Source organism: Stigmatopora argus, chromosome 16 (genome assembly GCF_051989625.1).
Source record: "Stigmatopora argus isolate UIUO_Sarg chromosome 16, RoL_Sarg_1.0, whole genome shotgun sequence".
Lineage (NCBI taxonomy): Eukaryota > Metazoa > Chordata > Actinopteri > Syngnathiformes > Syngnathidae > Stigmatopora > Stigmatopora argus.
The window spans coordinates 6,101,381-6,115,515 of record NC_135402.1 but is presented as its reverse complement, the minus strand read 5'-3'; the positions used below and the strand labels follow the sequence as shown (position 1 = coordinate 6,115,515).

The window sequence follows — 14,135 nt, the reverse complement described above, 5'->3', positions numbered from 1 at the left end:
TGACAGCGATATCACATATAGTTTTAGATAAATATACAACCGCTTGTTCATAACAAACCGTAATAACGCAACAACTCTTCAAGATGGATTTAAAAAGAGTATAATTATTTTTAAGCATGAATTTATTTTACTGAAACTGACCTTTATGAAAACCATTCAGTTCGAATATCCGTTGAGATTTGAGCAATTTATAGCTTATCTCAAAATACACACTCCATTGACTCTAATATAACGTTTATCGAATGGCAATGAGACAAAATGATCATTTTTTAAATGATAAAGAAATTATTAACAGAGATTGTCTACAGCGCATGCGCACTTAGGACTCGGAAGTACACCACAAGACGGCTAATTGTATTTTACACGACAGCACATCTAGTTATATAAATATATATGTCTACAAGAACGGGACCAATCGTAGCTCTACCCCGAGAACATGCTCATCATCCGAGCGATTTAAGTCTTTGTTTTTAAGAGAAATACATATATATTGTCATCCCCACATTTGCAATTAGATCCACGAACTCTGGAGCCCCCGCCCGCGTCTCTTACACAGACTGATCTTTTAAGCCGCCCTGTCTGGTGAAGCTAATTAAGCTAACGTTAGCCTAGTTTTGTTTCTGTGTGAGAACATTATCAATAATGGCCACTGTGGCGATTCCTGCTCGCACCACCGCTCTTTTGTTGGATATCGAGGGCACAACGACTCCGATCACCTTTGTGAAGGTATGTTTCGTCAAGACAGATAGAGAGAGAGAAATAGTCAATAATTAGGGGTATTGATCACTCATTTCACTACCATACCATATATTATTTGCCGATATCACATGGTCTGCCACGATTTGACTCGATCAACGGCCCTAAAATTGATTCATTACAGTATTATGCACATGTAAATAAAAAAAGCAATTTTCGATTGACATTTGATTGGAAAAAAAATGATTGCAGCGAATGAATGAACTTTAATTCACTGCCACCTCCCTACTACAAATGGACCGGACAATTCGTGATAAATTCTTAAATTCACAGCAGAAGGATGATTGGACTCCACACAATTTGGACGTCTTATCATTTTGATAATCTCAGAAAATACATCTTTAGCAGCATCGCCATATGACTTCTTCGTATACTCCCTGATAATAATGTATTAATTTTAATGCCATACCGAGACCAACACTAAATAAGTGAAACACTATCATAATAATACATCAGGCCTTAACATGTTGACCAGAACTACTTTGATATGACAAAATTCACACTCACATATCGGTTCAGAGGCTGACATGAAATATTTTCTATGTAAATTGTAGGATATTCTGTTTCCGTACATACGGGAACATCTCGAAGACTACCTGTCAGCTCACTGGGAGGAAGACGAGTGCAAACAAGATGTCCACCTTCTTAAAAAACAGGTTATTATCAACTCATTGAATTAATTTTACTCTTATCAGCGTAAAACGCTTACCTATGAAACATTGTCTTGAATTTGACAGCTCGAGGAGGACATGAGGCAAAACCGGGCGTGTCCCATCCACGCCGTGGACCAGACGGTCCACACGGACGAGGAGAAAGCCATTCGGGAGGTGGTGGACGATGTGCTGTGGCAAATGGCCGCCGATCGCAAGTCCATGGCACTCAAACGGCTCCAGGGTCACATGTGGCGAGCGGCGTACACATCGGGTACGATCAACGGCGAGTAAGTGGACTCTACGGAATGTCTGAATGGAAAATGACGATCGCGAGCGAAGGTAACGCCGGCGCGTTGGCACACAGGTTATACGAGGACGTGACACCGTCCATCCGAAGGTGGCGAGGGCATGGACTAAAGGTTTTCATCTACTCCTCGGGAAGCGTGGAAGCCCAAAAACTTCTCTTCTCGCACTCCGTTGAGGGGGACGTTTTAGATGTAAGTGGGAGCTTTGGGAAATTTAACCTGTTGGCAACATAGAATAATTTAATTTGACTGCCACAACTTGTTGTGCCTTCACATTGATTTGCCTCGTGTTTTCCAGCAATACTTAATTTTTGTAATATTACTATTTTTTCTGATTATGCAACTTCTCTGATGATTTTAATCATGCGATTTACGACGTATGACTTTGCTCTCAGCATTATGACACATGAATTTATTCTCAGGTTTCTATTTTCCTTTTTTGGGCCCAATTCTTCATCGCAGTGGCTAATTGTTTCTCTCCCCAGTTATTTGACGGTCACTTCGACACGGCCGTCGGTGCCAAAGTAGATGCCAAAAGCTACGAAAGGATCGCCGAGAGGATCGGCTGCCCGGCGAAAGAAATCACCTTCCTGACCGACGTCACGCGAGGTAATGCCCAAACCCACCCATAAGATTGTTTAAAATCTCACCTTGCATCCACCTGGAGTAAACCCCACTTGTGCCCGTAGAGGCCAAAGCGGCGGAGGACGCCGGCGTCAACGTGGTGGTGGTGGTGCGGCCGGGAAACACTGAGCTGACGGAGGAGGAAGCGGCGCACTACCACGTCATCACGTCATTCGGTCAGCTGGAAGTAACCGGCAGACCATAACTTGAATTGCCTGAAATTTTACTTTTTTTATTTGGTTTTGCACCCAAATTGTGAAATTTGTCCCCTATGACTTCTTATGTACAGTAAACGTGTCATCCTAGTGACTGTCCTTCACTATCTGCCAATATAAATGGTTCGCAGTAGGCCATTGAAACTTCATTCACCAGTAATCAACTTGTAAATAAATATTGTGAAAAATATTGCATGTGGTTCAGCTACAATTGAGTCACCAAGTCGCTATTAGATTTAGCTCACTATTAGACTAAGGTGCAACCAGAAAGTGTTGAAAGCGGTTCACTTTTTCCACAAATTAATAATCTCATTTTATCTTCCAAGCCCACAATTCCACAAATTTTTATAGATAGTATTTTTTCAAAAATTAAACCAAGTCAACATAAACATTCAGTTCTGTTTTTTTAAGAATTATAAGAACATGATGTTCTTTGGAGGAAATTTAACTATTTCATGCATAAATTATCATTGTTTTTTTCCTAAATGTTTTTATATTTATACAAAACAAAGCTCAAGCAATAAAAAAAGTAAATTTGATATAAAACAAATGAATTAATGGAATGATATATTTTGAATAAAAACAAAAAAGCAACGAGTGATATTTTTTTTTACAAATGGGAAAGTAAAAAAGTAAATTGGTTAATATGCAATAAATTATTTGAGCTAATGCTAATGTTAAATTTCCAGGAAAGGATTGATAAAAATTAAAATTACACATCAAGTATAATATGAATCTGTATAACTTGAAGCGATTTTGAAGTTCTGTCTGAACTGGTTTGACTGCAACTAAGACAAAATATTACGACTTCTAGTCAGTAATGTGAAGAAATCAACTTTATAAAAATCACATTACTGACTTGTACTTTCAAATCTAATTTTCCAATCATAATCCCTAAAAACCTATGAGTGATTACTTTTTTAGTATGTTAAAAAAGCTGACATTTTGGAGAGAGACCAATATGACAAAATGTGGAAAAAGTTAACAGCTGAGAAAACTTCCTGTTGCTTTGGAAACCAAGATTGCATTGTTATACTAAAACCTGGTCCAATAAAGCAGAGGGGAAAGTTAATTAAAAAAACTGATTAGCTGCATAAAATATCATTTTAAGCCATTTAGCTGAAAAAAGGTTACAAATGAAAAAATATATAAAAATCAGCCTAATTCTAATCATTGAGAAGACCGAAATTTTCCCTTTTTCCATCACTGGGTATTTCTTGCCACCGGAAATCAGTTCAGATCGCCTCGTTTCATATAAAGTCCATTTAAAAGTAACTGGCCTGATTGGTTGGGGAAACAAAGAAAAGACTAGCCCTTGATTGGCAGCATCGCACGGGGTCACACGCCCAGCTTGTTGGCCTGCGTCAGCACCACCTTGAGGATGGGCATGAACGCCGACGTCTCGCTGAAGTTGCTGCTGCTCACGATGTGCGTGTGGATGCCCAAACCCTCGGTGTAGGCGCGGGCCTCGATGCTGCGAGCCATGTTGTGTAAACCACCCACAATGGCAGGCGAAAGCTGCCAGAAAAAAAGCAAACAGACTTTCGCCACACCGCCCGGAATTGAAATTCATCCTCAAACTCACCGTCTCCTCCCGCAATTTGTCGTAGAGTGCCTCCAAACGCTTGTTGGCGTCGTCCAGCTTCCTCCGAGTTTGCTGCAAGGGTTCAAAAGAAAGTCTGTTTGCGAACCTTTAACCTTATGAAAACTAACAACCGGGTATTAGAATTGGGGGGGCTGAAAAATTGCTATCGGTGGTATCCGTGCAAAAACTAGTGAAAACTGTCATCTGATGAAATGGTTGTTGGACCAGGGGGAAGAAAAACTCACTCACCGGGTCGGTAGCAACCGCCAAGCATTTCTGGACCAGACCCTCAAAGGTGGTCTTCAGGACCAGGTGCTCCGCTGGGATGGGCTTCTTGGCGATTTTCTCAGCAGGGATGGACTGCATTGGCTAGATCATTTTCATATGTGTCACGTAATTGCAAAACGGGTGCAATCACATTATTTTCAGAGGATTGGAATCAGGTGTGAGAGAGGCAGCGATTAATTGATTAGCAAATACATACAACTCAACTCGTCTCAAAAAAAGAACAATCTTCTATTTTAAATGATTACTAAACAAAAAAAAGAAAATTGATCAAAATGAATAGCAAAAACATGTGTTGGCGTGAAAAATCAACAGGGGTAGGTGAACTAGTAATAAAAAATAATAAAAGGGGGTTCACCTGAAGGCAATCGCCAGTGGGCCCCCCAGGTGCTCCTTCTGCAGGTACACTTGGGTTAAGGGTCTGCAGTAGAACCTGCTGGGCCCCTGGGACGGAGCCCTGTGGCACTCCGGAGGCTGTTGGCATGATGTGAGGGTCTGCGCCCAAAGGAGCCATGATGGGGGCCGTAATGGGAGCTGGCGGGGTGTAATTCTCTGGAATCTAAACCAAAAACATTTTTGTTTTTAATCAAAGGACATCAAGTAGATTTACTAAAAGGAGATACCTTCTTCTTGGATGTTCTACTCAGAGCTGGTGGGTCGTTCCAACCATTCTGGGGACCTGTAATCAAAATGGGGGAGGAAAAAAAAATCAGATATGGATTTCATGGTGTTGTTGTTGTTTTAATAAAGTGTTTGGACGGAACTAATGAACTCAGTGGCTGTCATTATACTAATGATAGATTTATATATATTTATATATTACCACTTATAACACTCAAGTCAGGAAACATATCAGCAATCTTCCTACTTTTCTAAAGGTTGTGTTAGTTCATAACATAAAACGGATTGGACTTATAACACTGTAACTTATGAATACAAGTACGCTGTCTCTGAAAGGCTTAACTATTGTGACAAGCTGTTCCTTGCGGATCGAGCTGCTCCAGTTCAAACTTTGTACCTGAGATTCCACCGGGTGGAGTGAGTGGCACGTAGGACCCAGGGGAGCCCGGTACGTCATGCTGGAAAGGTGCTCCAGAAGAGGAGGAGGTGGGAGAGAAAGGAGGAGGAGAGAAAGGAGGAAGAGAGAAAGACGAAGGAGACAAAGGAGAAGAAGGAGTAGGCAGGCAATGGGGAAGGAAGCCGGGAGGCTGAGGAGGGTAAGGGGGGTCAGAGTAGTGAAGTGGTTGATAGGGTCCAGGTGCGAAGTGCTGGACCTGGGAGTGGGCTGACATTCAAAAGATGTTGTTAGTGTTGAAGCCATCCAGCAAGTAGTCAGAGCTTCATGCTGAGAGGTCAAGCATTTCCACTCGGAAATGTTTGCCAGTTTAGAGGACGCCAAACAGCTTTGAGTCGTCATTCAATGTCGGTTTTAAATGACTTGATTTGTTAATGTTTCAGTGCGTTTACTCACGCTGGTACTGCTGGGAGTACATGTAAGCGGGAGGGGCAGCCGAAACCGACGGGGCGGAGCCAGATGGTGGCATGCCATACGGGGGTTTTGGTGGTTCCGCCTGATGGGACTATAAAAGGACATTTTAAATAATATGGAGGTGTGCTCAGAAATCATTGCGGTAAAAACACATCTACAGGGTTCTTGTTCATGTCAGATAGGGCACATTCCTAATTAATATTTCACAATATGGGATACCTGCTGTTGCTCGGAAGTAGGACCGGTTTGCAGGGGAGGCGGGACGTTGGGAAGGGATGTCGGTGTCTGGTTACTCCATGAGGTGACAGTGGAAGCGGATCTGACCTTAAATGAACACATTCAAACAAATGAAGATCTGTAATGAACACAATCCAGGGTTCAGAACGTAACATACAGGTTGGAAATACTGCTGCTGGACCGGAACGGGGGCCGGTGCAGGCGCTGGTACAGGTGCGACAGCTTGGATCGGGTTAAAGGCATGGCGAGGTGTTGCTTGCTGAGGCTGAGCTCTAGGGGTCTGAACTGGAATTGCTTGCTGACACAGAGCCCGACTCAAGCGTTCACGGAGCTGCTGTACGACCACCTGGGAGGGGGGATAAAATCTTGGATAATCTGTCCTGAAGTACACATGACATTAAATCGTAGCAGACACATTTATAAATTGAGATCTAAAATAAACTGTAGATGTTGTAATATGGCTAATTTTCAAAGATTTGCCTGATCAAATGATTACTGAAGCCATCTAGCTTCCAAAAGAGTACCTCCAAACAAGCTCACCTGTTCACTGGAGTCTGGCAAGTAGCTAATGGCGGTAGAAAGGCTGCCCTGTGAAGCTAAAAGGCTAGCATAGCGACCCATCTCTTCAGCCAGCAGGACGCCGAAGTTGGCGTTTGGAATCAAGCGCTGAGTCTGTTCCACAGCGCGCCGGAGTACCACAACCTTCTCCACCAGGTCCTGCGCGTGTATAGAAAAAGATGTGACTAGATTCGGTTGTCACAATTGTTATTATTGAATGAATATCTTGCCATCAACGAGTCTTGGAATATTCATTGATTCATTCGAAGGAGACTTTATATTATGAGTTGGATTTGACATCCTTTTTAACATCCCATTTTAAAAAAAACTATTAAAAAACAAAAACTAAAAGAAAACAAAAACCAAAAAAGAAGTTTTAGTTTCATTTTTTTTAGCCTCAGTTTTTTTTTACTAGTAATTGTTCTTGTATGAACAACTGAACATGATCATTGTAAAAGGCAAAGTGTCTCCAGCCCACCTGCAGGACTAGCGGACAGTGTCGCTGACCGGAGGCGTTGCAGCACGCCACCAGCTTGTCCACGTTGCCCGCGCAGATGTAACACAAACAGGCTTGTGCTTGCAGATCAGCCTCGTCCGACGCCTCTAGACGTGCGCCCAGGAGGTCTATTGACACAACAGCGACAACAAGTCTCGCAATTACAGCGCTTTTATAGCCAATGTCTTACTAGAGAGACGCTCTCCTCACCGCAGAGTGGAGAAAATTCGTCGGGCTTGGCGTAGGTCATGACAGCCGCCAGGGCCTCTCTCCAGCTGCGCAGGTCACACGTGGTCAGGACATCGCGCCAGTCTTTGGTCACCACGGCGCTGATAAGCTGTTGGGAAAAATTAATTCCCCGTGTTTCCCAACTGCCAGCTGTGATGAAATGTCCTAATTTGTCATTTTGCACTGTGAAGAGCGTAAATGACGATGCTTTTGCTTACCTTGGTGATCTTGCTGCGCGTCTTGAGGAAATATTTCTTCTGAGTTTTTTCCAGGAGCTCTGCACCACCGGCGATGGCCAGAATGATGCTGTCCGCCATGCGGTCGTCATGGAGACAGAGCTCCACGGCCGCCTCGAAGTTGCCCGTCAGCAGGGCCTGTGTGATGAGGCCATCTACATCTGTGGGGGGAAAAAACGATGAAATAGAAAGAAAGTAAATAAAAAAAATAACAAGTATCATTCATTCAAAAAAAATACCTGTCATGTACTTGTAGTACAACAATATGCAAGTACAATACAGCGTTCATTCATTCAAAGTGCCAATTTCTCCAGAAATTGCATTTTCTAGTTACCTTTACTGATGCTGAGATTAACTCCCTCGGCAAGACCCTTGACAGGCTCCTCAATCTGGGTGAGGGTCTTGGGCCTTAAATCGGGCTCCTGTTCTGCCTCATCCTCTTCCAGCAGCACCTCCTGAAATATATAGAGAAGACTGTCATTGCATAACACATGACATGACTTTTGGATGACCTGTCATGGAGGACTACCTCTTCCAGGGCTATCCCATCCTCTTCTTCAACCTGAGTTTCGGCGGGCTGATCCGGCCCACCTACTTTGGTGTCCTGGTTCATGGAGGCGATCATGTCGAATGCCGCCTCCGGATTTTCGAGAAACGGCTGTGCTTGGATCGGAGCGGCGGAAGGCTTCCCCGCCAGCGTTGCAGAAATCTGTTCAATAATTAAATAAATAAACATTTTTACACTTTTAAAATTAAAACAAAACAGGAAACACTCCCTTTTTTATCCATTTTGAAAATGTCTTTTTTCTAATGATTCTTTACTTAAAAATCGCCCAGAAAATGAACGAAAAATAGTCAATGTTACCTAATATCAGCAATATGAACAGTAATTAACATGATTTATAAATTAACTGATTAGTCGACTAATCTAAAAAATAGTCAACTACCAAAATATGTCTAAAAACCTCACCTTGGCACTGAGCTCTTCTTTGTTGTAGCCGAGAAGCTCCAAGAATTTACTGCGGATGTCATTTTCAAAGTTGGCCTAGAGAGGGACAAAAAAAACAAGAAACATGTCCAATGTTTGTCCTGTAACACACCTATTCACCAACTAGGCACCAACCTTGAGGAAAGACCAGACAGTTTTTTCAGACTGATCCTGAGATTCTTGGATCTTCTCCTGGCAGAATTCTTGGAAAGTTCCGGCGCTCAACGTGGCTTGGAGCTGCTCTGACCGCTTCAAGAAGGTGGTCTCTGTCACCACCTGGCTGACGTGAACCAAACGGGGGCCGCTGGGTTGTTGTCCATTTGCTGGACTGTTCTCCAGACATACCAGCTTGCCGCCGAACTGTGGGAAAATAAACACACGAAAAAAAACAACAACAACTGTTTTAGGGGACCAATGATTGAACCTTGGGGAACACCACAGGGAATTTTTTTCTTAAGCATTTAACTTTGTTTTCCGATTTCTGGAGCCAATCGATTTTGTCTATTTTTTTTTCTTCACAGGCCACACAAAATTTTGACACTTGTTCTTTACATAATTGATTTACAGAAATGTTTTTTTAACAGTTAGGGATGTTCGATTGATGAAAATGGAACTTAGACTCACGGCAAACGACGCTCCGACGGGCCTGCGGATCCATTTGGGGGGCTTTTTGAGGGGGTTGACACTAGCAGAGGGGGTAGTTGACTGAGGTAGTTGCAACGGAGGCAATGTTTGCCCTGTCCCGAAAGGATCCATGTTGCCGAAAGAGGTGCTGATCTGTCAAAATATAAACAGAAATGCTATTGACCAGTGCTTATCGTAATCTTTGTTGTTGAATGTTTTCCCTGTTTTTTTTCAATGAAAATTTTAACAAATTAATGGATGAAAGAATATGAATAGGTTAAAAAATAAAACAATGCCTATTTCAGCCATTGCTGATACTGTACTCAATAATAAATGACTGCAGACTGAATGTGAATTAATTGCTATCAATTGTGGCATGATCAGATAATGCTTAACTCATTGTTTGCCACTGAAGCTAGACGTCCAATCCATTTGAAGTTTGAGGGTTGGCAGCGTATGAACAAACCCTCATTCTGATCGCTTCAAATGAATAGGAGGTGTACAAGTGACAAACTAAATACAATCGGTAGGCACGCAGTGTGCCCTACCTGGTCTGCACGCCTCTGGCTCTGTGCCTGGGAACTGCCGCCCATAATGGAGTAGACGTCGATGTGTCCGTCAAAGCAGGCGGCTGACAGCACCGCTGGGTTTCTTGGACACCACTGCACATCGAAGCACCACTGGCTACCGGAGGGCAGCTCGTAAAGCACCTGATCGGAAGGGGGGAAAAGGAGGTAAACATTGGTGATGCGGGATGGAAAAACACAGGATTATGGGTCTACCTCGCCCGTGTTTGGGTTCCAGCACAAGATCCTGGAGTCCTTGCCGGAGCTGAGGAGCAGCTCGGGATCGGCCGCGCTCCAAGTGATGGAGAGGATGCCTCTGCGAAAGACACCAAAGGACAACGTTTTTCAAAAAATACGCAGGATGTGCCTGATTTATTAATTTTACATGTTGGATGATTGAAATAGCTTATTCATACATACATTTTGTTGTTATTTTGCTTAACCCTTTATTGGGAACTCATTTAATTCATTGACTACCATTGATGGAGTACTTTTCGAGCGATTAGTCGTACTCTTTTTCAAACTTTGACTGAGCCTGCAACTTATACGGAGAAAACGTTCAAATATGGAATTTGACATTTTCTGAATTATTATACTAGCTGGATGGAGTAAACATTAACCACAACCAGACATGAAAGGGCAAAGAGTACATTTTCCTTTAAAAATTCACCTTATCGACCACCACGACTTATCTTTGTTTCTTTTTCATTACATTACACATTTTTGACTAGTTTGACTTAAAACTCCAGTGCAAACTAAAATCTCAAAAATACTGTATCTGCTACTTGGTGACAAGGACACCATCTTTGCAGACCCACCTTGTATGATTCTCCAGAATCTTGAGCGGGGAGGTAGCGAATCGTAAATCCCACATCTGGATAACGGGCATTCGGTCGTCCTCGGAAGCCAGGACTAACTGAGTGGCCACCTCCGGGTTCCACGCCAACCCGGAACAATGCATCTACAAGCCGAGACGCTTTTATACCTAAAGACTGTTTGATTTGAGATTTTTTTAGGGTGGGTCTACGTACTCTGTTACTATGGTCGCTGACTTTAATAATGAGGTCATTCTTGCGAAGATCCCACACAGATGTGCGACCGCTTGGGCTGGCCGAAGCCAGGATGTGCTGGACCTGCCTGTTCCATGACAAGCAGCCAATGTCCTCCACAGGCTGTCAACAAAAAAAAAAACACTAATCCTTATTAGGCATTTTTAGACGTCATGAAGAATTTTCCACTTTGAAGAGTGTTGAGAACGCAACTCGGCATGCTGGCGTGTGTTTAATTGACCAATAAAAATAAAAGACATAGAATTTGAAAACTGGTAAACATGTGTTGTTATCATTATTATTATCATCATTATTGTTATCATTGTTATCATTGTTATCATTGTTATCATTGTTATCATTGTTATCATTGTTATCATTGTTATCATTGTTATCATTGTTATCATTGTTATCATTGTTATCATTGTTATCATTGTTATCATTGTTATCATTGTTATCATTGTTATCATTGTTATCATTGTTATCATTGTTATCATTGTTATCATTGTTATCATTGTTATCATTGTTATCATTGTTATCATTGTTATCATTGTTATCATTGTTATCATTGTTATCATTGTTATCATTGTTATCATTGTTATCATTGTTATCATTGTTATCATTGTTATCATTGTTATCATTGTTATCATTGTTATCATTGTTATCATTGTTATCATTGTTATCATTGTTATCATTGTTATCATTGTTATCATTGTTATCATTGTTATCATTGTTATCATTGTTATCATTGTTATCATTGTTATCATTGTTATCATTGTTATCATTGTTATCATTGTTATCATTGTTATCATTGTTATCATTGTTATCATTGTTATCATTGTTATCATTGTTATCATTGTTATCATAATTGTCAGTTATTATTATCATTATAAATATCACAAAAACAAAACTATTTAAAAATAATAATAAAATAAAGTAATTTAAAAAGACATTTCATGTGAAAAGTAACATTCATGGTAATAAAAAAAGGAAAAACATGGGGACTTTTTATTAAATGCTATCAAGGTAAAAATAATATATATATTACAAATTAAAAAAAATGTAGCAAAAAAATAATACAGCTATATTTTGTCTGTCTATATATGTTATTTCATATTTGGCACCATAATACTAACATTTTTTAATTAGGATGTTGTGACAATTTAGCCGCATTTAAAAAATTAGAAATAATAAACCATAACCATACCTGTGTTTTGGGTCCTGGCGTCATGGGTGAATCAAAGTTGTTAATATCCCAGATGTATATTTCAGACTCATTGCCGCCAGATGCAATGAGGTTAGGCTGCACCACAGAATAAGAAAATATAGTTAACGAACGGCAGAGAAGGGAAGATGGCGGCGGCATACCTGGAAAGGATTGACGTCCAGTCCTCTGACGGGACCCGTGTGTCGGTCGCTCTCGGCCACGACCGCTTCACTCTCGCCAGCGATGATCTTGGCGGCGTCGTACAGGATGACGTTGCCGTTCTCGCCTCCGGCGATGATCAAGCCGGCGGGGTGATCCGTGGACTCCGCTACGCAAGGACCCCAGACCAGCTTGTGGTACCTGAAGGCAACACAAGCATGGAAGTCCAGTCGTTAATATACCAAACAATAATTTCGGAACCTAGCGCCTCTTCATTTTGGGCCAAAGGCCATTTCTGGCATACCTGTGAGACGAAGAAAAGCTGCCGCAGGACCTCATGTCCAGGGACGGGTCGGACAAGTCCAGCTCAAAGAGCTCCAGGGAGGCATTGGTGCTAAAGGAAGCATCCAGCTGCTGCGCTGATGTGCCTGGATGATGGAGTCAAATATGAAATGTGACCTGGCATTGAGCTTGAAGACATACACAGATTCCGAGAGAAAATATACCCGACTTCACGTGCCAATTTGACGAAAAATAGCGAACTGATAGTGTTTTGCCTCACCTGTTGCCAGGTAGATGGGATGCTGCTGCGCCGGACTCCAGCTCTGGATGGCCGTGCGGTTGATCTCTTTCAGTTTCATCCTGGAGTGGAGCATTATGGTTCCATTTTAATTGTAGATTTCAATACTGCAGCATTTGATTGACTATTTCCACAACCAGCATGTTTACTTTCAAAAAAGCATTACCAAATGTATTTTTTGTGGTCATTGAAATCTGATTGTGGCCCGGTGCACAAGTGGTTAGTGCATCGGCCTCACAGTTTTGGGGTCAAGGGTTCGATCCCGGGTCAGTCATCACTGCGTGGAGTTCGAAAGTTCGCCCTAGGTTTGCGTGGGTTATCTCTGGGTACTCCAGGTTTCTCCCACATCCCAAAAATATGCAGAGTAGGGTCTAAATTGCCCACAAGTATAAGTGTGAGCGTCTCCTTGTGCCCTGCGATTGGCTGGCTCCAGCGCCCCCAGCGACCCTTGAGGATAAGCCGTTCAGAAATGAATGAAATTCGCATACAGTCCAATTACACATTAGTTATAGACATTGATTGCCTCATGCTTTTTAAAGTTTATCGACTTTCATTCAATATGAAAAAGATAGATTATCTCTGTTTACCCTTGGTAGATTCATACCGAGATAAATCATGATAAAGTGCAGCAGTAAAGTTGCAGTGTGCAAAGACAACCCGCAGAGTGGTGGCAAAAACGTACAAGCGAGAGCACAAAGTTGAATAAAATATGCTAGAATTTGCACTTATGGATAATTAATTGCCTGCGGTGACTTGGCGAGAAGAACCTGGACTGCAAGACTACATTCAATGGCAGTTCCAGACAAATGTGCATTTATGCACACATTTAGAACTATAGATGACACCTTGAATTATTGAATCGTATTAAACCACAACATGTATTCAAATGAAGCAAACAATATTTAATAAGGAGATTTGGAAATAAGATGACAGGTATACAATGGCTTACCTTGGTTTACTTTCACTATTCTGGCACTGTACGGAGGTGCAGACACCGAAAGACAAAAAGCGGGTTTTTCTCCCTTGTCCTTTTTACGGAGTTTAAATAATTACCGGGCCCCCCAAAGACGATGCAAGACAGCGACCAATCGTAAATAGCGGCCCCCGTTGAGCTCGCTCTTGACTCGGCTTTCCACGTCCCCACTGGGCTCCATCAACGTGGCACTTCACGTCAGCCGAAGTCCTCCAAACACAAAGAAGAACGACTTGCAGCCACGAAGAAGAACACCGACTAGTTTGCTTCCGCCTAGCATTGAATGCTAACAACTATTTTTCAAAATAAATTTCACCGAAGAAAT

General features: G+C 41.9%; 2 protein-coding genes across 3 annotated transcripts; one reads left to right on the top strand and one right to left on the bottom strand.

Moving 5' to 3' along the window:
• Window positions 1-341: 341 nt before the first annotated feature.
• Window positions 342-2,643, top strand: enoph1 (enolase-phosphatase 1). The gene is made up of 6 exons (XM_077621998.1): window positions 342-726; window positions 1,311-1,412; window positions 1,494-1,696; window positions 1,774-1,906; window positions 2,200-2,323; window positions 2,404-2,643. The coding sequence occupies exons 1-6, from the start codon at window positions 643-645 to the stop codon at window positions 2,541-2,543; spliced, it is 786 nt and encodes a 261-aa protein (XP_077478124.1). The 5' UTR covers window positions 342-642; the 3' UTR covers window positions 2,544-2,643.
• Window positions 2,552-14,047, bottom strand: sec31a (SEC31 homolog A, COPII coat complex component). Of its 2 annotated transcripts, XM_077621984.1 has the most exons (27): window positions 13,787-14,045; window positions 12,820-12,899; window positions 12,562-12,685; window positions 12,260-12,458; window positions 12,099-12,194; window positions 10,877-11,017; window positions 10,664-10,806; window positions 10,062-10,161; window positions 9,828-9,989; window positions 9,280-9,432; window positions 8,791-9,015; window positions 8,638-8,712; window positions 8,197-8,376; window positions 8,002-8,122; window positions 7,650-7,828; window positions 7,414-7,540; window positions 7,186-7,331; window positions 6,690-6,866; window positions 6,307-6,495; window positions 6,132-6,236; window positions 5,895-6,003; window positions 5,442-5,708; window positions 5,047-5,102; window positions 4,782-4,982; window positions 4,388-4,507; window positions 4,139-4,210; window positions 2,552-4,071 (listed from the first exon to the last, which is right to left on the bottom strand). In XM_077621984.1, exons 2-27 carry the CDS (start codon window positions 12,896-12,898, stop codon window positions 3,892-3,894), a joined length of 3,726 nt encoding a protein of 1,241 aa, XP_077478110.1. In that variant the 5' UTR covers window position 12,899; window positions 13,787-14,045; the 3' UTR covers window positions 2,552-3,891. The 2 variants fall into 2 exon arrangements, with proteins under 2 accessions (XP_077478110.1, XP_077478111.1); XM_077621985.1 differs by lacking the exon at window positions 5,442-5,708 and having other exon boundaries at window positions 13,787-14,047.
• Window positions 14,048-14,135: the final 88 nt, after the last annotated feature.

Coding starts and splice junctions, on each gene's coding strand:
- sec31a (XM_077621984.1), bottom strand. CDS start 12,898: ATGAAACTGAAAGAGATCAACCGCACGGCCATCCAGAGCTGGAGTCCG. Junction 12,195..12,259: donor TGGACGTCAATCCTTTCCAG/GTATGCCGCCGC, acceptor TCTGTGGTGCAG/CCTAACCTCATTGCATCTGG. Junction 5,103..5,441: donor TCCACCCGGTGGAATCTCAG/GTACAAAGTTTG, acceptor TTTTGATTACAG/GTCCCCAGAATGGTTGGAAC.
- enoph1 (XM_077621998.1), top strand. CDS start 643: ATGGCCACTGTGGCGATTCCTGCTCGCACCACCGCTCTTTTGTTGGAT. Junction 727..1,310: donor CTCCGATCACCTTTGTGAAG/GTATGTTTCGTC, acceptor TGTAAATTGTAG/GATATTCTGTTTCCGTACAT. Junction 1,413..1,493: donor TCCACCTTCTTAAAAAACAG/GTTATTATCAAC, acceptor TGAATTTGACAG/CTCGAGGAGGACATGAGGCA.